General features: G+C 44.9%; 1 protein-coding gene across 1 annotated transcript in view; it reads right to left on the reverse strand.

Moving 5' to 3' along the window:
• znf281a (zinc finger protein 281a) overlaps window positions 1–26485 on the reverse strand; it is a 40766-nt gene extending 14281 nt beyond the window's left edge. The window contains exons 1-4 of the mRNA XM_084329324.1: window positions 26349–26485; window positions 23969–24413; window positions 9258–9359; window positions 7558–7684 (exon numbers count right to left, since the gene is read on the reverse strand). Of these exons, the coding sequence (XP_084185450.1) occupies window positions 7558–7684; window positions 9258–9359; window positions 23969–24355 (616 nt within the window). The 5' untranslated portion in view covers window positions 24356–24413; window positions 26349–26485. The remainder of the gene's footprint in view (window positions 1–7557; window positions 7685–9257; window positions 9360–23968; window positions 24414–26348) is intronic.
• Between the last annotated feature and the right edge of the window lie 1154 nt (window positions 26486–27639).

The raw sequence follows: 27639 nt of genomic DNA on the forward strand, positions 1-27639 counted from the left end.
TTTAACTTCGATTTTTTTTTAAATGTTCGAAGCTTGTGCCATCGAACGAAGCTTCGAAGTATTTAAGACAGCCCTAGAGGGTATTTGCCGATACCGATACCAGCATTTTAGGCAGTATCGGCGGCATTTCCGATACTGGTATCGGTATCGGAACAACTCTAGAATGTATCTCGGGTAGCGGACTCTACTTATGTTCTCTCAGCAAATTTGGGGCTGACCTTCGAATTTTTTTTGGCAATCGAAGCTTCGGGGCCGAGCTTCGATTTTAATTCGAAGCTTCGAATTAAAAAAAATTACGTTTTTTTTTTATATAATTTTTTTTTTTTTATCTTATGTTGTGGGACTTGTACAGCACTTTGGTAAACTTTGTTGTTTTTAAATGTGCTCTATAAATAAAGTGGATTGGATTAATGAATTAAGTAGCCCCTTTCGTGACTGTGACACAGCCAACACGGCTGTGTGATTTAATTCAAGGTGGATCGCTGTTGTCGTTTGAACAACTTCAGATTTCATGGGAACTACCAATCCCCCAAATCAAGAATGTTTAAGATGAATGAAGTAAGATTTTGATTATTTGAAATATGGCCTGTGTAGACTAAACTATGCACAGAATTATGTCAGTCTACAAGGTCCGGCAATGTAGACCTTGTAGACTCCACTACAGACCAATTATCAGTGAATGTTCATGCATTTTTAAGAAGGGCTACTTCCACAAAAAAACAAAGAACTCACCAAAACATCTCAGTAGCACCTTATCTAAATGTTCTATTTCATATATGGAGATTCATATTTATTTATGTATTGCATGCATTTCTACATTTTATTTCCCATTTTGTTTATTCATCCCAGTATCTTTCTTTCTTATGTGTGGAATTCTACAAGGCATTTACATTCACATTTACATTTAGTCATTTAGCTGACGCTTTTATCCAAAGCGACTTATAAGTTCTGTACGACAGGTCATCAGGAAGGATACAACTCTATCAGCTGAGTAACAATATTCATCAAAGTGTTGCGTGTTACAGTGTAGGTTAGTTTATTAGGACAAGTGCATGACAGTAAGGTTAGTTAGGGTTAGATTTTTTTTAATTTTATTTCAGATAATGGTTGAAGAAGTGCGTCTTTAGTCGACGGCGAAAGATTGGACGGGATTCGGCTGTCCTAACTGGGGTGGGTAGTTCATTCCACCATTGTGGGGCAAGGACTGAGAATTAGAGTTGTTCCGATACCGATACCAGTATCGGAAATGCCGCCGATACTGCCTAAAATGCTGGTATCGGTATCGGCAAGTACACGTAAATTCTAGCCTCCGATCCCATGATGTAATTTATCTCCTGCCGAGTCCTGCGGAGAGTGAGGATTATAAAATGAACATGTTTTAAAGTGTGATGCTGTGTCATTTTAACAGCAGATACACTTTCTTAAATTCCATTGTCCCCGACAGTGCGGTGTGACGGGGAGCTCGGACGGGAATCGGGATGTGTTTGGCTGGTGTTATGATAGCATTAGCTGGAAAGATAGCTAGTTGGAAGGAACAACATCCGCTTTAACGTTACATCAAATCAGATGATCGCCTGTCCTTTCTCCAGGACCTAACACTGTCCGTGACCGTCTATCAACAATAATGCACCCACGGTGAATTGTATTTAAGTTAAGTAGCTACGGACTAGCGTTAGCTGACTATTACTAACGTTATCAAATGTCAATGCGGGAAGACGAGCTAGGTCAGTTAGCTTAGCTTGATAACGTTACCGTGTCTAAAGTTGGTGCTATTTATAATCCAGCAATAATGGCTGCAGACCTGCAAGCAAAGTACAGCAAGTGCCAAAGGATAAGAGTCTGAGGCGGAGTTTCAAAAGAGAATGTTGAATATTTATTTTGCATCAAAAATCACAACATGAACGTTCTATCTGCCACTAGCTTACAGACTGAATAGGGTATATCTGCAGAGCCACTGAGTAGCGAGTGCAACACCGTTTAATGTCCGTGTGGATCATTGGAGTAGGGTATATCTGCAGTGCTGCAGCCCATACTCATTGATTAATGATACTAATACAAATCTATACAATCACCTGTTGTTGAATAAATACCATACGTTCTAGTTATTACTAAAAAACAGTATAACAGTATCTATAAAAAAAAAAAAAAAAAAAAATATATAATTTATATACATTTTTTTTATTTATTTTTTATGCATTGGTATCGGATAAATATCGGTATCGGCCGTCGGATCGGAAAGGGAAAAATGGTATCGGAACATCTCTACTGAGAATAGGCGTGTAGGTGGTGTATATGTGTTTGAGGATGATATCCTTCAAACAGGCAATAGTGATGATATAATTTGAGCAGTGCTGAGCTGGGTTACTTTCCTCCAGTGTATTTGTCCCCCGGCCCCACCCAATGTCCCCATGCACACACACACACACACACACACTGAAGTAAAAAAAAAAAGATTTTTTTATTTTTTTTAACTTCGATTTTTTTTTAAATGTTCGAAGCTTGTGCCATCGAACGAAGCTTCGAAGTATTTAAGACAGCCCTAGCAAATAGACTGTCATACTGTATCTCTGAAAACAGCTCCGCGCGGAGCGCACACCGTGAGAAGTATTCCGATAATGCTTAGAAATTATCGTACGCACGGTTTACGCACATATCTGTGCGTACACGGCCATAGGCAGCATTGATAAATGATTGATAAATTTGTTTACACTTGATCTCAAGAAGGTGCTGAATTTTTCACTTTTGGTCAATGTTAGCATGGTGTTATTCACTAGGGATGCACAGAAATTTCGGCACCGAAAGTTTTCGGCCGAAAATGGCAAAAAATTGCCTTTCGGCTTTCGGCCGAAAGAGTTTTTTCACCGAAAATATATCACCGAAACAGAAACAACCTTGCGTGTTGTTGTGATGATGTCGCGCTGTCGGGAGTCGCACTGTTTCTATGTAAACTGTGCGCAATGCGTCCAATAAATGCGTCTTTAACATGCTTTATATCCTTATTTACTATATGCCGCGGTAAATCACTGAGTGATCTAATATACATATTATTCGCGTGTTGTTGTGATGATGTCGCGCTGTCGGGAGTCGCGCTGTTTCTATGTAAACTGAGCGCAACGCGTCAAATAAATGCGTCTTTAACATGCTTTATATCCTTATTTACTATATGCCGCGGTTAATCACTGAGTGATCTAATATGCATATTATTCAGAGCGAGAGGGGGGGGGGATTGTGTTTCTCACATTGCCGCTGTCCGTCTGTCGCGCGTCTACTGTGCCGAGTCAAGCGAGCACATTCAGCTGGGGACTAGAAAGGTGCGCTCAGTAGAGCACAGATGTCCGCTGCGCAGCCAGAGAAAAGATGGAATTAATGTACTGTATGCATTCAGAAGTGCTGAATAAATGTTTTATGGACCCATAATAGTGATTATTTATTATTTAAGTTAAGTTTAGCCATAATCATATATTTACCATAATCATAATGTTCCACAACATTGGTAAAAAAAAATTCTATTCTATGAATCATTTTCGGCCTTTCGGCTTTCGGCCAACTGTTTTCTATTTTCGGTATCGGTTTCGGCCAAGAATTTCCCATTCGGTGCATCCCTATTATTCACCATCAAAGATAAAAAAATAAAAAATAATAATAATAATAATATAGTAATAATAATAATAGTTCATTTACTAAAGCATAGTAACGGACACAATATTCTTCTTATCAGTTTTGGACTATGGTGATGTAATTTATAGGCATGCTGCGGCATCAACTCTTAAACCTCTGGATTCTGCATATCACTCAGCTCTCAGATTTATAACTGGTGACAGATATGATACTCACCATTGTGTCCTGTATGATAGGGTGGGTTGGCCTTCTCTTGCAGAAAGGCGCAACAAACACTGGTATTTATTTATTTTTAAAGCCCTTATTGGTAAACAACCTGTTTATATCTCCTCACTGTTAGATTGGAATATTGGAACCTATTCAACTCGATCGAATGACTGGATGGTTCTTAGGGTTCCTCAGATTTGTTCTGAGCTAGGGAAGTCAGCCTTTTCCTTTGATGCCTCTAACTCATGGAATGTCCTTCAACTCACGCTAAAATTGGAGGTTCTCCCTTCCCTTGGAATGTTTAAATGTATGATTTGTTGATTTCAGACCATTGTGTGACTACCTGTAACTGTTTTAGTTGATATTTTAAAATGATTTTTAAACGTTTTTAATTTGTTTTACTCTGGTGTTTAAATTTCGGTGAATATTGTTTTTATTATGTACTGTACAATCGTCGTTTCTGTAAATGAGGGAAACCTCAGATGCTTACGATTTTAAATAAAGGTTGAAATGAAATATTCCTGACACTGGGAATACATTCCCTGAGGTCCATAGATGTCCCTAGATACCAAGAACATGCTAATGGACCTTGTGGATTCATTTTTAATTGCTTTACTGAAAGAACAATCCTGTCATGGCATGATGTAAGCCGACACCAAAGTGATGTTAATAATAATATACGACGAATGATTACAGGATTCAAGGCGGCTAATTTTGTTAACGTTAGCTAGATGTGGTGGACATGTAATGATATGTGCAACGTAGGTTGGCTGGTTGGTGTTCCGTGTTGGCTAATGCTAACGTTGGATGTGGTTGGATAAGTTATGTGCGACACCTCGGGTAGATCAGCTTGTTGCTGACAAGGATCTGGCTCCTTTTTGCTTGACTTTTTGTTTAATGTTAGATTGTGACATAGCTGGCTTGCTGGATTTGAGTAGTGAGGACGAGCACTTCTCCTTGACGTTAATATCAACTACATTTACTTTAATGTTACACTTGATTGGAGTGGAATCAGCTGCCTAGCGGTCAAATTGAGTTTTAGATTACTCAAGCACTAAAATCAGGATAAATTAAGTAATTTGCTCAAACAAAAATAAACATTCCCTAAATGACTGCAGGGGAAATTCCTTCTCTGCGCATATTTGCTTGTTCACTCACCCAGTAACTACTCTATGGAAAAGTTACCCGATTGTCATCATGCTCTGCTGGTGCAGATGGTTTCAAGGGGAGATACTATGGAAATGCATTTTGCCTGATCTTTGTCTGAAATGTTATTTAGGTGCTGAGGGGGGAAATTACATATGTACTCCTTGCCATTTGGCCAGTGTTTCAAGTCTTCATATTAACACGCTTAATCAAGCTGTTCCAAGAATTGTTTCCCCTTGATGATGTCACAATTAGGGATGCACGATAATTATCGGGCCGATATCAGCAATTATGACGTCATCCCGATAAACCCGATAACGTTATTGATAGCTCTGATAATATATAATAAATTTTTTGGTTAAAAGAAATCCGGTGTGGGTGGATTTGGATGAAGGGCGCTTGTTTTTATTATAGCCTCCTCCCGTTTTGCCAGTACTGTGGTACGGCTGATAGCGTGTGGTTTAGGAACAGGGAGTTTTTCACAAATCCAGCGCTCCCTTTCTTGGCTGTGACGTAGTCACGTTACATTCGGAGGCAGACAGTCGATCTGCCAATTACGTCCCACCGCTTGCACCCACCTCTTCTTACCACCAATCGGAAGCTCTCATTAGTTTATTTACTTCCGGATTGTCAGCCATTATTCTACTCGGAGCTAACGTTATCTCCCCGCCAGCCACATTGACAAGTACCAGCGCTTATACATTACTGGCAAATGTCTTGTTGCACTTATGGCAACGAGCGTTGTCAGCATCGACTTTAGTAAAATAGACACAGACTTTTGAACGTTTCGTTCTGTCCGCCATGATGAGAGCAGAGCTGTCTGTACTCTGCAGCACCCGTGTGTGTGTGTGTGTGTGTGTGTGTGTGTGTGTGTGAGTGAGTGAGTGTGTGTGTGAGTGTGCTCCTCGCGCAGGCAGACACCGAGGCAGAAGAGATATAGAAAACGGCCAACAAGATTAGTTTGCGACGTTTAAATTCCTCAAAAAAAAACTCAAAAATAATAATTTGATCCAAAATAAAATATATATATACATTTAAAAAAATATATAATACAATAAATATCGGTTATTGGTATCGGTTATCGGCTTGAGGAGCATAAAGTTATCGATATCGGTGTCAAAAAATCAATATCGTGCTAGTCACAATGGGATAAATTGGCTTCAATTAATCATTAGCAATGCTTTTTGGAGCCAGGGACACTGCTTGCCTAATGTACTGCCAAGTTTTTATAAAAGTTTTATAAAAAATTACAATGATTTACAGTTTTTACTACCCTGTTACTGGGTGTGGGGTAACCAGACAGGGAAGAAAATAATTAATTTACAATTTTGCGTGTGCTATACCCAACAAAATGGTCTGTTTAATACAAGGGAAGGAAGAGCTGCTTGAAAATAGATTGAAATCACATTTACATTTAGTCATTTAGCTGACGCTTTTATCCAAAGCGACTTACAAGTTCTGTACGACAAGTCATCAGGAAGGGCACAACTCTATCAGCTGAGTAACAATGTTCATCAAAGTGTTGAGTGCTACAGTGTAGGTTCGTTTATTAGGACAAGTGCATGTAAGGTTGGTTAGGGTTCGATTTTAATTTTTTTTAGATAATGGTTGAAGAAGTGCGTCTTTAGTCGACGGTGAAAGATTGGACGGGTTTCGGCTGTCCTAACTGGGGTGGGTAGTTCATTCCACCATTGTGGGGCAAGGACTGAGAAAAGGCAGGTTCTCCTTGATGACCCTCCCGGAGCTCGGATAGGAGTGGGTCTGAGGCAGCCAGAAGATGCAGAGCGTAGGGGTAATTTAGAGTTGTTTATTTGCCAAACATCTTTTTTTAAATACATTCTATAGATTCAAGGAAGTCATATAGAATAGTTGAAAGATATATAATATGTCCCCTTTAAGCTAGCAAAAAAGCAAGGAGAAAGCACCAGGGTGTTTGTTCCACCCTTTTAAATTACTTTTATATCCCTCTGCTTCACATAATTGGACTACAATTTTCCAAGAAGAGCATTTATCATGTAACCGGTATCAAAGATTGGATGGAGTGAAAATGTGTAATAATGAAAAAAACTGAGAACTTGATTAGAATTGCAGAAAATCAAAGCAGAGGCAGAAAAAGGGCTATAATAAGAGTAGAATCAGCGAGAAAGGTAATGGCATATGATCAATACAATAGTCTAGGTTAGTAAAATAAAAATAAAACAATCAATGAGATTAGAATTCAAAGCAATATGCACATTTTGAACATCACAAGATTGTTAACTCCTGCCAATATGTGCTCTAATGTTTACACCATTTGTTTTTAATTATATTGTTTACACTGTTTTTTTTCTCATATTTTTTTATTCAGATCACATTTTATTGCCTATATTTATGTATTACCCTGGCCGTACCGCCCCTCCCCCCTATGGTGCCTGAACTTCCCCAAAGGGATCAATAAAGGAATATCTTATCTTATTCGTATTCATTAGAATGAATACTCTTGAGATCCAAAACCAAGAAACAATGCTTACGGAATGAGAGCGAGCAAAGAAAGAAAGAAAGAAAACAGAGGAACGAGGAGCGCGTGGGGGTGAGACAACGCAGTACCTGTGTGTATGAGGACATGTCTGCGCAGGTGATAGGAGCTTCTGAAAGATGCGCTGCAGTGCTCGCAGATGTGTGGCTTGGAGCCCGGGGACAGACAGAATCCCTCCGCATCGAGCATCATCAATTGCTGTGGAAGAAGAAAGGTGTCAGTTTCACTCTGGTCTGAGAGGCACCGGGGACCTTGCTTTGAAAATGAAAAATACCATTTTCCTTTATTTGTTATATGAGCGTACTGGACCGGTATATTTCTTTATGAGAGACGGGGGGGAAAAAAGAATGAGACAAGCATGCTCAATACATTGTTCGGGGTATCTACAGGTTTCAACAAGTTATATTTAAGACTTTTTAATACCAATTTCACAACTATACGACACACCAAGCTCCCGGTAGTCGCACAAAAAAGAACAACTTTAATACAAAAACATTCCATATATTTAATATTATTTCATCTCCCGACAGCCAGCCAGCCCCCAAAAAAATGCAATACCTGTGCAAATGAAATTTAAGACTTAATACATTTTAAGGCCTAACATTTTTAATTACGAATGCAATATATTTTAAGACTTTTTAATAATACCCAGCAGATACCGTTTCCGTTTCAGCAGTGGTGCAGATACTTCCAATTCAACCTTGCTTTGAAAATGACATTTTCCTTTTCCTTTATTTGTTACATAGACTGCGGACGTTCGGGGACAGAGCTTTCAGTGTGGCAGCTCCCACCCTCTGGAACTCCCTCCCCGCAGAACTCCACACCGCCCCAACTCTGGACTCATTTTTTAAAATAAATGCTCAAAACCCACCTCGTCAACTTGGCCTTTAACCCCTAATTTCTCACTTTATATGTATATGTTGTGTCTGTCCACTATGTTTGTTAATTTGTCATCTCCCCCCCCCCCCCCCCCCCTCCCCTATGTAAAGCGACCATGGGTCTTCTGAAAGGTGCTATATGAAATGAAGTTATTATTATTATGAATGTAATGGACCGGTATATTTCTTTATGAAAGACGGAAAACAATTTCCGTATATTCTCTAAAAAAAGAACGAGACAAGCATGCTCAATATGTTGTTTTTAAATTAAAAGGTTCAAATGAGATTTATATTCTAGCATTGCTAAATTATCTGAACCAGAATTTAAATCTAATTTGAGTGTATAGGATCTCACTCAGATATTGTATGGCCTCATAAAGTCAGAGCCCCATTCATCATCTATGGAGCAGGACCAGATTTTACATCCCAGTTACATCACAGATTGGAGGGTTCTCTCTCTCCAGTAGTGCATGTTCACAAATACTGACTGAACACATGCATATGGAATAGAAGCCATTTAATAAACAAAATCATATATTAAGTGGTATTAATATTAGTATGTTAATTGGCCCCATCTCAAACCCTGGCCTCTTTTCTTGATCCTCCAATCACAACTGCCACTTCCCTCAGACAAACTGTCAAGAAAAGAGGGCAGGGTTTGAGATAGGTCAATTACAGGTATAATATACCATGAGTTGACTTCACACATGGGTTTGAGTACTGCATGATCACAGACACACAACTTCCAACCCCTTTATAGTGTCTACAAAATGATTGGAGGTTTCACTAGCATTAAAGCTGTGCATCTTTGATTAACCAGATATCTGCATCTGGCTATAATGGTGTTTTAATAGGCAGATGACTGAAAGTGAGAATGGGGGAATATGACAAACCTTCGCCTCGCCTCGCTTCTTTCTGGGCTTCCCCTCTTGTCCATCACCATTTGACCTTCGACCTTTTCTCCCAATGGGCTCCTTTCCTAACCGACTCGGCAGCTGCGAGAACCACAAAGGATCAGAGAGAGACGGAGAGAGTGGTCAGATACTAAGGAAATCAATTGGATCAAAGTCCAAAGAAAATCATACATAGCTGATCAGCTGGTGCTTTGGTGCCAACACTCACCCGCACAGTCTCTACTGAACGCTTGTCCAGCACAGCGCTAGATGCGGTTCCAGAGGGCAGAGTGATAAAATCTCAAAATGTATGGCACACTTCATGGCTCCCCTCCACGAGTGCCATTCATTGTGAGGACCGTCAATGTGGTAAAAGACCCAACAAAACTGCCGACTTCATTCACTGTGGTTCCTAAAACGTATCATTTGATCGCTCACGTTTGAAAATCTATCCCTTCAACAAAAAATCCAAGCAGTGCATTCATTTGGCAAAGGGTGGGACGGATTCCCACAGCTGCCCTTGAGCAACGATCCCCCGCGGTCCCTCCTTTTGTTTACCATACAGATTTAAATTAAACGTTATTACTTGAATGGGTCGCTCCCCACCGCCATATGGAGTGTGAATCTACATGCATGTGCGACACCCCTGAATAACCAACCAGCACCAATCATGCTCTTAACCCTTAAGAGACCCACCATAGATCCATTTGTCTTTTTATAAAGGGGTATATTTTGACATTTGGAGATTTCTGTAAGAATTGCGACTATTGGATGGATCACTTCTGTTCTGGACATTGCTCAGAAATCCCCCCTTAGGTCGCTTTCACACAGGGGCTGTTTGGTCCGGACTTTCGGACCAGAATTCGATAGTCCGGTTTTTCGGGTTTGTGTGAATGCGTGTCGAACTCGGTTCGCGGACCAAACAGGCGAACTCTGGTCCGCCTGAAAACGTAGGTCTCGGTTCGGCTTCATCGAACCAAAAGCGAACCAAATATAGGAAGTGATTATTATTACCACTGCTCGCAGCACTCACTGCAAAACAAGCACACTGCATCTAATCTCTCTATCTATCCATCTATCTATCTATCTAACTGTGCATCTTGGGAAGAAGGAAGAAAAAACGCGGCTTATTATTATTACCGAGGCGCACGGCATTGGATCAATGCCACGTCAATACTATTATTACCTTACCACTGCTCGCAGCATTCATTCACTGCAAAACAACCACACTGCATCTATCTCTCTATCTATCTGTGCATCTTGGGAAGAAGGAAGAAAAAACGCGGCTTATTATATTATTAATAAAACAGCTACTTGTGGGCACTCATAAAAACAACGTGGTCTACAAGTTGTTTAGCGAGAGGATGGTGGTAATGTGCTTCAATAGAACAATGGATAAATGTGCCATGTCAAAACTCGGCTCCGCTGATTTGGAGGGCTCCGCAGTCCACACACAGACACACACACACGCGCGCACACACGGGCTCGCAGCCACACACACATTTCCACTGTCCAATAGACAAGCGCCCTTTTCGACCGCGTGACATTGTTCAGAAGGTTCGGTGTGCCGACAGATTTCTGTGTGAACGCAGGCGAACCAAATGAAGAATGCAACAATGTTGCAACTTCACCCCCAGAACCGCACCGAGTCCACCAAAACTATATGTGAAAGCGACCTTATTGTCAATAAACCTAGGAAAGCCATACAGCTTCTTAACGCCCCAGGTCTCTAGTTGTAAAGTTTAATGAGGCTGTGATTATCACTTAGAGGTCACAATAGGTCATTTTATACCATGAGGTCAACTTGAGAAAATAAATTGTCTCATTACAATGAAATGGGGACCAACATCATCACACATGAAGACAGTTGGGTTCATTGGATCCACAAGAGTCTCAGCTTCAGTTGTACCAAATGTATCCAATTCAAAGACCGTTCAAGAACCTCAGTGCCCAAAACGGCATGGGATTAGCATGTTTGTGGGCATGTCTGACAGTCTGAGACTTGTGGGTACCCATAGAACCCATTTTCATTCAAATATCTTGAGGTGAGAGGTCGAGGGGCCACATTGAAAATGGCCATGCCATTTATCCCCTCACCAAAATGTAGGCTAACTTTGGAGCATTATTTAGCCCCTTCCCAATGAGCAAGCATGCTTGGTACCCATGGTCGTGTCGTTTCATACAATACCTGTATATTCACTCTAGCTTTAAAACTGAGCCTGCTCCAGCCTCTGAAAGATAGTTGTAACTGAGGGGTACAATTCCCTGACTGTATGGTTAGATATGATACTTACTACCACTACTCTGGCCACCCAGTACTAGGTATAAATAATTATGATAAACACTCCCACCTGATGAAACGGATCCAACACAAATGTACCAAGTCGAAAGTCTGCGTTTAATAATAATACATAGCAAAAGGTATGTACAACGATCACTTAATTACATTTATGATTTGAAATAGTATGCACTTTTATGGCAAATGAGTATTCGTAGGTAGATCAATATCGAATGTCCAATCTCTGATTGCGCAGGAAGCAAATATACAACCTGGAATATTTAGGGAACAATAGCAATGATACTTGAATGATTATATAGCTGGATACACTAGGGGAAGGTTCCGACTGCTTGTAGGACAGCTGGAGGGGGGGGGGTAGAGTCTGGCTGTATCCCGTCTGGCCGAGGGTATCCTGGGAGAGCCCACAGTCGTGCGACCCGGTGCCCAGCGATCCTCGATCCACAGATGAAAGCAGTTGGACTCTCTGTGGCCGGCGTCCTCCGGTCCACGATGGAGAGACGTGAGGCGACCTCGTCGTGTAGAGCGTCTTCTCACCGGTCGTCCTCTCCGGGGGGGGTATTTCCAACACACCGCAGTGTTGGCCTTTATCCATAGAATAATCAAAGTACTCAAAGCATAATCCAAGCCGGGGAAGGCTAGCCGTCGTCGGTAGAATAATCCAATATACAGGTCCACTCGCTCTTTGGCCTGGAGCTCCTCGGGTGCAGCTTCACGTGGGGTCAACCACCCTGGATAAGCGTCCAGCTGATGCCCGAAACGATGGGGGTGCTGATTACTATAGAACTCTTACCGCACGAGGCACTACATATGAATAGACTATTATTAGCTTAATAGAATACGTCCAACTCGACGATATAGTGCCAAATATGACTATTCAAATATTAATATACACGATGTCTCAATGCCGATACTGGGCCGAATTGGCCTTACTGCCCACACGTGGTTCGCGGGGAGGCTGTTGCGTCTGTCACTCTGTTGGAGGGTAAGGAACTGGACTAAAAGAAAGCTCTACTTTAATAGCGCAGTATATATACGCACTATGAACAAATAGTACCGTTAGTGGTGCGGTAGACATATTCCTACGCGGAACTAGGACTTGTCCATACATGTTGAGCGGTACGATTGAACCTGGTCTGAGGGGTATGGCGACCTGGCACCAAGGTCTCGTCCAATGGTAGAATGGAGACTATTATGGGATGTTCAGTAGACTAGAAGGGATATTCAATGCATATTGTACAAGGAATATACAAGGGATATCAGGGGATATACAAATACAATTAAATATATATATATAAATAAATATATATATTCGGTTTAATCTGATCCTTCAGAACAGCCGCCCCCTAATTGGTCCCAACCCAATTAGTTAAGCAGAGACAGATTAACCGCACTGTCTACCACTCAAGGGTTCGCTGTAAGGGTCAGTCAACTCACAAAGTCATAGGGTCATGGTCATCATCGATCGTGTCTGGGAGTCGGGGCAGTTCTATGAGCCTCGCCACAGGACGGGTGTAAATGCGCCCCTGGACGAGTACTTCAGCTGCTCGGACCTTGCCATCGGCACCGGTGATCACTTTGCTTACGCGGCCAGCCGGCCACATAGCTCTGGGTAGTGACTGGTCAATAATCACGACGACTGTTCCTTCCGTCAAATTGTCTCTCTCTTTTACCCACTTCTGGCGGGTCTGTAGAGACGGTAGGTAGTGCAGTAGGAAACTGCTCCAAAACTTGTCGGCTAATACTTGGCTGTACCTCCACATTCGTCGGCCGTTCGCTTCTTCAGGCCGGTACATTGTCTGGGGTAACGCGGGATCTAGCCGCCCCATCAGGAGGGTGTTGGGGGTGACTGGGTCGACATCTGCTACATCACTGGAGACGTAACCGAGGGGCTTTGAGTTCAATACTCCCTCAATCTCCGTGAGGACTGTCATTAGGACTTCTTCCGCCACAGTCTGGGCCCCAAGTACTGCGTACAGGGCTGTCTTTATAGAACGTACTTCTCGTTCCCAAGTTCCACCGAAGTGGGGTGCGTTTGGGGGGTTGAATTGGAAGTCAATCTGGGCTGGAGCGAGGTGGGTCTTAAGTTCTGGGCCCATAGCTTGGAAGCTCTCCCTCAGCTCTCTTTCTCCGCCTTTGAAGTTTGTCCCGTGATCGGACAATAATGTAGACGGTTTTCCTTTCCGTGATGTGAATCTTCGGAAGGCCATAAGGAATGAGTCTGCGCTCATGGTCGGAAGGAGCTCGATATGTATCGCTCTGGTGGTCATGCATTTGAATACAATACCCCACCGCTTCTCGGTGCCTCTTCCTTTCTTTATGTGCAGCGGGCCAAAACAGTCCATGCCTGTTGAGTGGAATGGCTTGTCGCCGAGTCGGAGACGACATGGAGGTAGGTCAGCCATCCGTGGTATGCTGGGCTGCGCGCGCCACTTTTGGCAGTCTAGACAGGTTCGCTGGAAGCGTCGCACCGCCTCTCTTCCTTGAAGTATCCAGTAACGACGTCTGATTTCCGCGAAGACTCTCTCTGCTCCTGCGTGGTGTACATCCTCGTCGTATTTCTTTATAATCAGCTCTGTGACCTTGTGTCGGCTGTTCAATACGATCGGGTACTTAATGTCATCCGGTAAATTGGGGGCTCTCCGCAGGCGACCACCCACTCTGATGAGGGTATGTGTGTCACTCTCGGGGGCCAGATGAATCAATCTGCTGTCTGATGGGACAGGCTTTCCTCCCTGTAGACAGTCTAGTTCATCGGGGAACGAGTCTCTCTGGGCTCGTTGCAGTAGAAGCAGTTCTGCTTCCTCGTAGTCAGCTGCTGACATATCAGCGGGGGACTGAATCTTTGGGTGGTGCCGCAGGAATGTCCGTTGCTGCGCACTCTCTATGGTAATGCAATCGTCTATGTTGGGGTCTGCGGAGACAACAGTGCTCAATCCACAGAACATGGGTTTCTTATTCTCAGCCTCCTCGTCACTTGCTTCCCTCGGGGTGGGCGTGGGCCAATCTCCTTCCGGGAGCTTGAGGAATGCTGGTCCGTCACTGTAGATGTTATGACGGGTTAAGTCATCTAGGGACATTCCCCGGGTGATGACGTCAGCTGGGTTGTGTTTTGTATCAACATAGCGCCAGTTTGCTTCTCCGGTTAACTCTTGAATCTCAGTGACTCTGACTCCCACGAAGACTTTGTATTTGCATGAATCCGATTTGATCCAGGCGAGTACTGTCGTGGAATCTGACCACAGGATTGTTCTATGCACCGGAATGGTGAGCTCACGTTGGATGAGCGTGGCTAGATGCGCTCCTGCGAGGGCTGCGCAGAGCTCTAGACGTGGGATAGACTGTTGCTTGCGTGGGGCTATTCTCGAGCGGGCGAGGATGAATGCTGTGTAGATCTCTCCCCCCTCTTCTTGGGCCCGCAAGTAGGCTACTGATCCGTAGGCGACCTCGGAGGCGTCACTGAAGACGTGTAAATCCATTTTACATGTCTCTGGCCTCACCGTGGGTGGGAAGTAGCTTCGGCGTATATTAACACCTGGGAGTGAGTGGAGTTCCATCTCCCACTCTCTCCAGGTGGATGCAAGTTGTGCGGGAATGGGGTCGTCCCAGCCCTGGTCCTTGTCCCACAATGCTCGTACAATCATCTTTGCCCTGGTGGTGTACGGTAGTATACATCCTAACGGGTCATATTGTCGGGCGAGTGTTCTGTACACACTCCGTCTGGTGGTCGGTATTGCCGTCGACCTTCCCTGCTCCGTGGTCAGGGGTTTGTGTCTATAGTGGAGCGAATCTGTTTTGAAGCGCCACACTAGTCCTAGTGTCATCTCTTGGGCTTCTCCTGGGATTGTGGCCATCCAGGTCTCGCTGCTCGCTGCCTTGTCCTCGGAGGAGAGGCTGCGCAGTACGTGCGGATCGCTGCTGGCCCACTGCCTGAGATCAAAGCCGCCTTTGATCAGAGAGGCGCGGAGTTTAAGTAGGAGAGCCTCGGCTTCTTCCTGGGTCGAAACGCTTTGTAGACAGTTATCTACGTAGAAGCTGTTCTTCACACTGTGTCGGACCTCTTCGTCCGCTGCTGGGTCCTCTGCGACATGTCTCTGTAGTGCAAATGTAGCACAGCATGGGCTGCATGTAGTTCCGAAAGGGAGGACTTCCCATTGGTAGATGGCTGGGTGCTCATCTCCTGGCCTCTCTCTCCATAGGAACCGCAACAGGGGCTTGTCCTCCTCTACTAATCTCACCTGCAGGAACATCCCTTTGATATCCCCGCTGATAGCCACCTTGTCCTGGCGGAAGCGGAGTAGTACGCCTAGTAGGGAGGGGCCGAGTGTAGGACCGGGCAATAGCTCTTTATTCAGATTTTGGGATCCGATCTGGTAGCTGCAGTTAAACACGATGCGGTCTTTGCCGTTGTGATGAACCTTGTGGTGGGGCACGTACCACGATTCAGTCGTCTGGTCGGCCTCTTTAATGTCAATCTTTGTGACGTGTCCCGCTGTGATGAGCTTCTCAATCTCAGCGCGGTATACACTTTCTTGGGCGGGGTCCTTGGCTAAGCGCCGCTCTGTGTTTAGTAGGTACCGCTCTGTGGCGTCTTTCTTTGCGTGAAAGGTAGGCATCCCTTCCCGCCGCAGGAGTGGCGTGGCGTATCTCAACACGCCGCTGACTGGGACTCTCTTTGTTCCCGTCTCGAGGAGGTTAATGGCGTAGATGTCGTCTTTAGAGCGAATGTCTTTCTTTTCGTTCTTAAAGGGCATTTGTTCTAAGGTCCATAGCCTCTCTACATGCTGCAGGAGTGCGGTGTCTCCCTCTGTGACTCGGGAGTGGAGACAGCTAGTGGCTGTGGTTCGGTTGAGAGATTTGGCGAGTGGGCCTTGGAGAGTCCATCCTAGGCGGGTCTCGACTGCTGCAGGACAGCCTCTGGGTCCGGTATGAACCCGGTCTATCGGGACAATGAGGTCTGCATGGTCGGAGCCTATCAACAGTGTCGGGGTAGCACCGTCTATGAGTGGGATCGGTAGCTTGCGTAGATGTACATATTTCTCCATCAGCTTGGCTACGGGGTATGTGTACCGCGAGAGTCCTATTTCTTGGCTGGTGAAAGCGTCTGTAATCCTGTACCGTCGCTCGGGCTGGCCGCTTGCTGCGATAGAGAATGAGACATTCTCGCCCTTTATCGTTTTCAAATCTCTTCTTATTGTCCGAATTGTCATTTGGTTTTCGCTCCCCCGCAGCCCTAGCTGGGCCGCAGCGGACGCGAGCAGAAGGGTCTTCTCTGACCCGTCATCAAGGACGGCGTAAGTGTCCATGACTTTATTCTGGTAGGAGCACTCTGGCTCCGCTGCTGCTGGCGGGGTCGATGTACATGACGCTTGCTTTGCTGCTTGATGGTGCGGGTGGAGGCCGCCGTCTGTTACTGTCGTGGAGTATGTCTAGATGGGCTCCATCGCACCGACTGCACTTTTTCTTTAAGCGGCATTCGGCTGCCATGTGTGATCGCGCACAGCGAAAACAGCGTCTGTTGGACTTTATCCATTGACTCGCTTCCTCCGCATTCATCTTGGGGAATGAGTCACATTGTGACAGCCAGTGTTCTTTCTCACAGTAGGGGCACACTATCTTCCACTTCTCCTTTCTTGAGGGGGTACTGTGGCTCCTACTGCTTGGCACTGACTCCGATTGGTGCATGACAGTCACCGATCTTCTTCCATCATTTAGTCTCCTGGTTCCTTCTCTGGAGCCAGGGGTGCTCCGTCCGAATGTATCTAGCCGTAAGCTGCTGACTTCTCTCGCCAGGAAGTCGGCTAGATCGAGGAGGTTCGGTTCGGGGCCATTAGGGTCTCGGTGGTCTCTCTGCCGCCTAAAGCGCTCCTGTCGGGCGGGCGGTAGCTTCTCCAAGATCCTCTCTACATTTGAGTTGGCGTATAGTTCATGCCTACCCTTTTTCCTCTGCGCTCCCAGCATCCCTACCAGGGACTGCACTCTGATGGACAGGTCGTCCAGTGCTCGATTGTCTGTTGCTGGGGGTAGGCGGTCGATGTGCCTGATCTCCTGGATCACGTAATCCCATATACGTCCATATCTCTGGTCCAACGCTACCAGCGCTGCGGTGTATGGGGTCGTGGAAGTGGCGTAGGCGAGCGCTTTGTTGTGCGCGCGGGGTACCTTTAAATGCTTCAGTAGTATCGCGTATTTATGGCGTTCATCAATGACATCCACCAACATTGTCTCCAGACACATGCGGAGCTCCGTATACTGGGCCCGGTTCTCCTGGGTGAAGTCTGGTACCATAGGTGTGCCAATGTACAGGCCTGTACAGTGCGACATATATCTCGCACGTGCTACAGCAACAGCGGTCTGTGCGATGGATGGATTTACTTCAGTAGCACTGGTGCGATAGGGATTCGGTTCATATAGATACTCTTATTTTGAAAATCCTGTAGCGGGTCTCATTTCTGCCCACGCGCAGCTCCAGCTAGGCTCCGAAAGCTAGCAACGTTCAGGTGCATATGATAATCTTATTTTGAAAAAACTCTTGTGACAACTCGACGAGTCATATCCGCCCTATCCGTGCGCCTTCTGCAAGCAGAGCAGCGCGTTGGTCGGTTCGCACTGCTGCGTTAACACAGCAGTGCGCCTACACGTCCCGAAATAAGTCTGTGGTGTTTTACATGCTTTGCACCGTCGCCATTCCTTTATGCGCACATCGCCCGAAATTAACGTTTATGTACCATTACAATCACTACAACGTTAGCAAGCTAACAAGCTAATCCTGATCACAGGCAGAGCCAGCAGACAGTGTGGAAAGGGAAATGGGGGGGCACTCTCTCCCCTTCCCTGTGTGTGTGTGCGTGCGTGCGTTTGGAAAGATGATGGAAGTCACTAGTCAGGACTCAGGACAGGAGTATATTATAGTAAACTGAGGATGGACAGATAATGTTGATATTCAAATAAACAAGTTTCGAGAGGAGTGGAAGTTTGAAGACAGACTAGACTACAATATGATGCGGGGGTGGTGAGTTGAAACAGTGTGTGTGAATGAATGAAAACTTTATTTAACAGATTGCAGAATGGGTACAATACAGTACGGCTCAATACACACAATTGTTAAGGGGATGCAGACCAGAGAAAGACGTTTGTCTTGTTTACATCAGGGTCCCCCATTGTGTGTGTGTGTCCCAACCGACCCCACTTCTATGTTTCAATAAATTATTTGCATTTAAAACTATTAACGCTGACTCATTCCTTCAGTCCACTCAAAATTATGCTAATATTCCTTATGTTGTTTATGATATTAATTGAAAATAGCATATGAGAGTATCATAGTAATAATAACACATGGCGATATACTAAATGACAGCCAAACATGGCACTGCAACTAAATAACACAAATACAATAGGCACATTTGTGACTGTTACAAATATAACACGTTTTATACTTGTGCTACAAGATTTTGGCCTGTGCTACAAAACTATCAACCTCTGTAGCACCAGTGCTATGTGCAAAAAAAGTTAACGTACAGCCCTGCAATGTATGACGCGGATTGTTGATACATCGGCGAGCGTTGGGGGAGAGGCCTCCTAGGCGAGTCTCCTCCTGCTCCTTGGCGTGGGCTGGTACCGGCTGTGTACCATGGCCCGCTGGTCCAGGTGCTGTTCCTCGGTGCGGGTCGTGCGTCGTGCTCACCCGTGAATAGCGTCGGGGGTCTGTAGCGCAGCTCCGCGGGGGTATAGCCTGGGCTGTACTGGACCTCCTGGTCCGGTAGAGTACTGTGCTGTCGTCGGGCGTGGTTCTCCTCCTCTTCCTCTTCGTCTTCCGTTAGGTCATCCAGGGCTTGTAGTCTCTGATTTAGCCTCTCCGCAGTGTATGCTGCTCCTTCCCGGTGGCTGGGTCTCGCTTGGACCGGTTGGGGAAGGGGGTCTGCGGGGGGTATAGACCTCGTCTGTTGGTCAAGTTCAGGGTCGCTTACTCGGCTAGGGGATGCCGCCCTGGAGTGATGTCTAGACGAGTTCCTGGAGCCTCTGGTGGAGGGAGGGGGTGTTGTCCTTCTGATCAGCTGTTCTATTAGTTGCGCTTGTGCTCTGTCGCGCTCGGCTTCGCGCTTGGTGAGATCCGATTCTCTCTGGGCACCGGTGGCGGCGCGCTGGGCGTCGGCCCGGTCTCTTGCCATATTCTCTTCCATCTGAATGCGTCTTATTTCCAGGCGTATGTGCTCTTCTTCGCTCCGTTGCTGTATCTGCAATCGATCGCGTTCACCCTGGAGTCTGTCGCGTTCCGTAGAGGCTTTCAGGCTGACGAGGAATGCCTGCTGTAGTGTCCTCTCTGCCTCGCTGGGAGAAGACGGTTGTATAGGGGAGCCGTCCCTTGGGGTACTCCGTGCGGAGTCTTGGAGCTCTATCTCCACGGTGCTCTCCTCATCTTCTTCCGTGCCGAGTTCTCTCTCGGTAGTGTTGTCTTCCTCCCGGGACTCGTCGGGGACTACTTCTTCGGTATTGGCGGGGTGTAAAGTCATGTCTGGTTCCCCCTGGTCCCCACCGTGAGCTGGGTCAGTTACGTTAGAACCCATAGGGGCCTCTATGGTCGGGGTAGCCTGGTCGTTAGGGTTAGACATAATTTTACTTTCTAGTTTTACCGCGTCTACTGTTGGTAGAAGACTAGGTTGTTGACTGACAGCGTAAGCCTCTAGGTACTGAGGGAGCTGTCGTTTGCGCCGCGGGCGTTGTTGGTTAGGAGGATCGTTTCGTGGAGCCATTTTAATATTAATAACACTATATTAATATTACACTGATTACCATCCGGCTCGAAGGACCAATTGTAACTGAGGGGTACAATTCCCTGACTGTATGGTTAGATATGATACTTACTACCACTACCTCTTGTACTTTAGACTCTGGCCACCCAGTACTAGGTATAAATAATTATGATAAACACTCCCACCTGATGAAACGGATCCAACACAAATGTACCAAGTCGAAAGTCTGCGTTTAATAATAATACATAGCAAAAGGTATGTACAACGATCACTTAATTACATTTATGATTTGAAATAGTATGCACTTTTATGGCAAATGAGTATTCGTAGGTAGATCAATATCGAATGTCCAATCTCTGATTGCGCAGGAAGCAAATATACAACCTGGAATATTTAGGGAACAATAGCAATGATACTTGAATGATTATATAGCTGGATACACTAGGGGAAGGTTCCGACTGCTTGTAGGACAGCTGGAGGGGGGGGGGGTAGAGTCTGGCTGTATCCCGTCTGGCCGAGGGTATCCTGGGAGAGCCCACAGTCGTGCGACCCGGTGCCCAGCGATCCTCGATCCACAGATGAAAGCAGTTGGACTCTCTGTGGCCGGCGTCCTCCGGTCCACGATGGAGAGACGTGAGGCGACCTCGTCGTGTAGAGCGTCTTCTCACCTGTCGTCCTCTCCGGGGGGGGGGGGTATTTCCAACACACCGCAGTGTTGGCCTTTATCCATAGAATAATCAAAGTACTCAAAGCATAATCCAAGCCGGGGAAGGCTAGCCGTCGTCGGTAGAATAATCCAATATACAGGTCCACTCGCTCTTTGGCCTGGAGCTCCTCGGGTGCAGCTTCACGTGGGGTCAACCACCCTGGATAAGCGTCCAGCTGATGCCCGAAACGATGGGGGTGCTGATTACTATAGAACTCTTACCGCACGAGGCACTACATATGAATAGACTATTATTAGCTTAATAGAATACGTCCAACTCGACGATATAGTGCCAAATATGACTATTCAAATATTAATATACACGATGTCTCAATGCCGATACTGAGTCGAATTGGCCTTACTGCCCACACATGGTTCGCGGGGAGGCTGTTGCGTCTGTCACTCTGTTGGAGGGTAAGGAACTGGACTAAAAGAAAGCTCTACTTTAATAGCGCAGTATATATACGCACTATGAACAAATAGTACCGTTAGTGGTGCGGTAGACATATTCCTACGCGGAACTAGGACTTGTCCATACATGTTGAGCGGTACGATTGAACCTGGTCTGAGGGGTATGGCGACCTGGCACCAAGGTCTCGTCCAATGGTAGAATGGAGACTATTATGGGATGTTCAGTAGACTAGAAGGGATATTCAATGCATATTGTACAAGGAATATACAAGGGATATCAGGGGATATACAAATACAATTAAATATATATATATAAATAAATATATATATTCGGTTTAATCTGATCCTTCAGAACAATAGTAATGTCGGCCGGCTGGTCTCAGAGGGTTAAATATCACCCTAATCACTGTATAAGATTAGAAGAAAGTCCAGCCAAAACAAAGTCATTTCCTCAACCCCTTCAAAAAGCATAGGGCCAGCAGGCGCAGAATGGCACATGTAGGCCATTACCCGGAGAATAACAGCAACAGTTTGGGTGCATGCCAAGAGAGAAATACTCCTAACTGTAGGACCTATGTTCCCCGACATAGTTCCTCTCACCAAAATAAAATTATCTTAAGTGTGTATGGATGACTGAAAGTTTTCTGCCAGAGGGACCCAATTATGTGCAGACTTGTAGTTCAACTAAATCCTCTCACCCATGATGCTCCCCCTTGCATCAACTATTAGAATAACCTTGCAGGGTGCAGGGAATATAGCTGCTGCGGTTACCGCGGTATCGCTATCACGTCACGCCCACCGCAGAGTCAAGCTGATCACAGCTGTTTTTTTAATTTTTTTTTTTATTATTATTATTATAATTGTGTATAGCCTATTTTCTTCACTCCATGTGTTCGAAAGTTTCCACTCGCAGTTGCGCAGTTAACATTATGATCGAACCCCAGAACGTGCTTTGCTGCTACGGAAAGTTTTCGCTTTCTGCTAAAAACATGGATCTTGAAGCGAAACCCAATGTTACTTCACCTGTTGGGGAACACTTTGGCTTTGAGCCTGATGAAGAGGGAAAGCCAAAGAATTTAGATGAGGCAGTGTGAAAATGCAGCAAGAAAAGAAAAAACGTGATGCAAGGAAACACGACAAATCATGCATCGCATTTTAGGACCACTCATCGCCCGGTATACGATGCAATGAAAGGCATCCCATCTACCTCTGGAAGGTACCGGCTCAGCACTGCGTCAGTTAGGAGTTTCTGAGGCATTTGCCAGAGTGACTAAATACAACCGGGACAGCAACAAGTGGCGAGCCCTTACAACAACAGTAACACAGTATTTGGTTGCGGAGACGGTGCCCTTCCGGACTGTAGAAAAGTCGCTATTCAGAGCTATGCTTCAGTCCTTCGACAAGCAGTATGAACTGCCGGGCAGAACCTATTTTTCTGAAACAGCCATACCAGAAATGTACTTGAAAGTAAGAAATTAAATCGTAGCCGAGATAAAAGAAGTGGACCATTTTTCTGTCACAACGAACATGTGGTCCAGTGTAGCCGAATCACGTGCCTGCCGAATGCCAACCAATATTCCTGCTGCAAAGTCGTCCTCTTAATGACAACACTGGAATAAAGATAGACATTTAGACTAGAGGCTATAAAGAATAGATTATTATTATTATTATTATTTAGGAACCAATTATTTTAACATTAATTTTATTTTTATGGCGGTTACTGCAGCGGTTTGAATGGCTTCGCTAATTTGTGCAGTAAGAAAAAAAATCAATATCGCGGCAGCTCTAGCAGGGAATCATTTGTGCTATGTTTTAACATGCTGGCCAACAACCTGATCATCACCAGAGCCTGGCTATTGTTGAGCAGAGGTGTGTGTGTGTGTGTGTGTGTGTGTGTGTGTGTATGTGTACTCAGGCAAGCATAAAAGACAATTGAGCTGAAGTGCAAGCTCAAACAAGACAGCTATGCCCTTGCCAAGACATTTTCATTCATGCTGATGGAGGCTAGATGACATCATTATTCTGGAGGGTGGGGGCTGATTTATATTTTGCATCTCAATCCCCCAGTAGATTTATGCCACCATTACTGGCTATACATAGGCCCCTCCCCTACACCCCTCCTTCCACATGCTCCACCTCCTCCAGCCGCCTTTTCAAATATTGGCTGTCTGACAAGTCTGCAACTCAAAGGAAAGGGGAACCGATTTGAACCAAGACTCAACTCAGAATATGAGATCTGACTTATACGAGGTTCATATCTCTTATCTAAATTGACAATATTGTCCAGTTTGAATTAATTAAAGAATACATGAAAATTATACATACCTGTAAAGGGATCATTTCTACGACATGGATTGTATGCCAATTTAAACTTAAAAAAGTTATCCAAAATGTGTTATTCACAGATTTATTTATTTAAATTTTTTATTTAATATTAAAAATGTTTTTACCTATATATAATATCTGATATTTGTCTAATTCTACGTTAGTAGTGTCGTTCCGGTCCCCCATCCACCCCGCCTTCCCTGTTCCTGTCAGCAGCTCTTACATGGCCCATGCTGAGGTCGTGTGCCAGCAGGTTCTGGTGGTTCCCCATCGACACCTCCAGCAGCTCCATGCTCTTGCCGGGGCCCCCGGGGTACAGCGGCAGACGGTAGTCGTGCTCCGTGAACTTCTCCTGCTTGATGCCCATGGCGTGAACGTAGTCGCCCACGCACCCCAGGGTGCCGCCGCTGCAGTCGGGCGAGTCCCGCTCCTTCTTCAGGATCATGTCCTGCGGGGGGAGGTCGTGCATGACGGTCTGGGCGGCCAGCCGGGTGAAGCTGGTCACCGGGGGTAGGTGGCTGAACATGATCATGCCGGGGCCGAAGTTGGAGTCCATGCCCCCGTTGGCGCGCAGGAACTCATTGCCTAGTTTGTCTTGAATGATGCTCATGGTTGATCGTGGGCAGGCGAGCGGGCAGGACAACTACAGGAAGCCAATCAGTGTCATCCTGACAGGGAGAAAAAGAAATAGCAGGAGTCAATGACAGAGAGAGGTGAGTAACATAGTATCCTATTGACCTTTTCTAACTTGACAACATAAAACATTCTAAATAGGCCCCTTTGCATTTCCTGTTGCAATGTTTGTTAATACAGTTGCTGACAGGAAATAAACAGGGGCCACAGCTGTCCCCCTGGCAACAGAATACTTCTTTGGGTATATAGCTACTTCTTTTAGAGATGCACACATAAGCCGTAATCAAGCGATAGGGATAAACAAACACAAATGATACTGACCAGACAATAATTATGGAGTTAGCTAAGCTGTGCTCTTAGAAATCAGTCTCGTGGCCTCTGATCTCACCACTGACTGCTTTAGTCGGATTAAAAATGAGGGTTTGTGGGTCAACAAAAGGGCTACAGTCTGGCTTGATGACATGTGGAAACAAGCTAAATGTTGGGCCCATTACCGTACAACATTCCTTCACTTATACTATAGGATACTATAGGATACTGACAAGTGTGTATTGGGTTTGCAGGGCCACAAGGTCACTGGCTGCTGTCCTGAACAAGACATCTCACGAGAAGGAGACAGGGTTGAAGCACCATGTTAATCTGTTTGATGGGCCTGCACCACAGTCATCCAATTTGCATGGGCTTATCTGCCAATGAGAGCCTGCAGTCTGCAATGGAAAGACTGTTGCTTGATTCTCTGTTATTACATGTGCAGTTGATCTGACTTGATTATTGTTATGCTGATTGCCTTTGGCATAAAATCAAATTATATATAGTCATTGTATTGTTTAATTGAGAGCGCCTTATACCAACCACAACTTGAAATAATACAGCCAGGATATTTAGCAACACTTATTGTAACAATACATTTTTGTTAACCCCCCCCCCCCCAATACTGTAGCTTATTATCGTTTAACCATTTTAGAGCAACTATTTACTGACTACTAACTTCACTCAATTAACAAGGATAACAAATAACTGAAGTGAACTGTATCTGACTGATACCATGCCAAATGCATTCTTCTCATCCTACCAACAAAAAAAAGGAACTTGTGTATGCGTGTATATATATCATTGCCATTGGTATATCAATGATATCAAGGCAAGTTCGTGTATAAGCTCAACTTAGTGCTATTTATTTCCACCTTGTGGAAGTGCAGTGACTTTGGTGTATAAACTAAACAACGGTGCCTCCGTGAGGAAAGCTAGCTAGCCGTGCAATTAGCTATAGCTAGCTAGCCACTTGGCTAACCACTCTTGCAGCGGGGCCCTTCTTTGTGATGCAGAGGATGCAATTATTAATATCGGCCATGTATGACGGCAGTCTGCTTTGATAAATAACACATCAACGCACGCTGTGACCGGCCGGAGGCTCGTGTTTTACAAAAGCACGTTAGGATTTCGAGACAGTCGTTTTAATAAGTATCGTCTTATGAACTTTTCTTTAAAAAAAAATAAAAATTATTGTAATTTAAAACACGAGCGCGGAGCTGGCAGCACCGCTCTGCAGAGAGAACACGCGATTCGGCAATATTTTCAAGGACGTCCAGTTGATTTGCCCATAAATGGTTACGAGCGTGTTATTAACTTAAATAACCTAAACCTACTACATTGTTATTTTGCCCCCCGACCGCTAGCTCGACTGATAAGTGAACCGACTGTATAAAGTGATGGTAGGACAACGCAAGCAGCGATGTTACCCCCATAACAAACGGCCCATGCAACTCAGGCGAACAATGATGCTCGTCTCGGCGGCTAGGCTAGCTGCTCTGCAGATATACCCTATTGAGGAGACTGTAGCCGAGACACAGCTAGCGAGCTAACTAACCAGCGGCACTGTAACGTTACCGCTTTGTTGTCTGTCCCATGCGCCTGCTTCACATTCCGCCAGTCTAGCCTGCTCAAAATTCATTCTGGAGAATTTCCCTTACCGGTGCATGACCACGGTCTGCTTTTTTCGGTTCAATTGAAGTCACCTTCGGTCGTCCGTTTCAATCTTTTTAGAGGCAAAACATTGTTCTCCTCCCGCAGCTGCTGCTGTGTTCTTCCATCTTGCCTCAGCGCAGGGGGTTGTGGGTTTAGCTCTAGCGGACGGGTCCTGCGAGGAGTCACCCAGACGGGGCTCTCTGAGGAGAGCAGACACAGGCAGTGGTCGGGGATAAACTGCAGTATGTATGGGGATACATAGTTTGATGTTGAATAAATAATTTCGGCTTTCGTTATCTCTCATTCGTTGTCCACAGAGCCCTTTGTCAACTCTTTCTGAATATCTGTGATTCAGCAAGACATAATTGCCCAAGTACGTTTTTACTCCAATCTTTAATTTAGGAACAGCAATAGGTTGCGTGTGACTGTCTGTGTGTGTGTGTGTGTGTGTGTGTGTGTGTGTGTGTGTGTGTGATATTTTGTCTGAAATGTTGACCATAGCCTAACCATGTTGTGATTTCACAAGAGGTTATGCATTACAATGTATTGCACAATAAACAGGCCTATGTAAAAAGTCCAGATTACTCCTAAAACATACCCCTGCCCATTTTGACAACCTATAGGCTTAGAGTAGACAACAGTCAACAGAGTACAGCAACTTGCAATGGGCCTGGTACAAGATACACTACACACCACTAAGATACCCATGTACATGTCGAAATACTTCCCAAAGGTCAGTGAATTCCACGACCACAACACCAGAGGGAGTTCCACAAATCATGTTCAACCTAGATTCGGCTCAAACAAGGGACTAAACACGTTTAGCAATTATGCCACAACAATGTGGAACGCCCTACCCACAGCCGTAAAATAATGTGAATCCCTACCCTCCTTCAAAACTGCTCTCAAAGAGCACCTACAGGACTGCAATTAGAAACTGGCCCCTGTAAATGTCCAACCCCCCCCCCACCCAACCCCCTCCAATATAAAATGTCTTCCTTTTCGATATATATTTTTTTAATGATCTCTTTCTGTTATATTTGTATGTCTTGTATGTCATAAATGTCTTGATGAAACAGTACTGTATTATATCTGTATGTCATGTATGTCATAATGTCTTGATGAAACAGTACATCTGTGTATGTCATGTATGTCATAATGTCTTGATGAAACAGTACTGTATATCTGTATGTCATGTATGTCATAATGTCTTGATGAAACAGTTCTGTATATCTGTATGTCATGTATGTCATAATGTCTTGATGAAACAGTACTGTATATCTGTATGTCATGTAT

Source organism: Notolepis coatsorum (genome assembly GCF_963971535.1).
Source record: "Notolepis coatsorum genome assembly, chromosome: 14".
Taxonomy (NCBI): Eukaryota; Metazoa; Chordata; class Actinopteri; order Aulopiformes; family Paralepididae; genus Notolepis; species Notolepis coatsorum.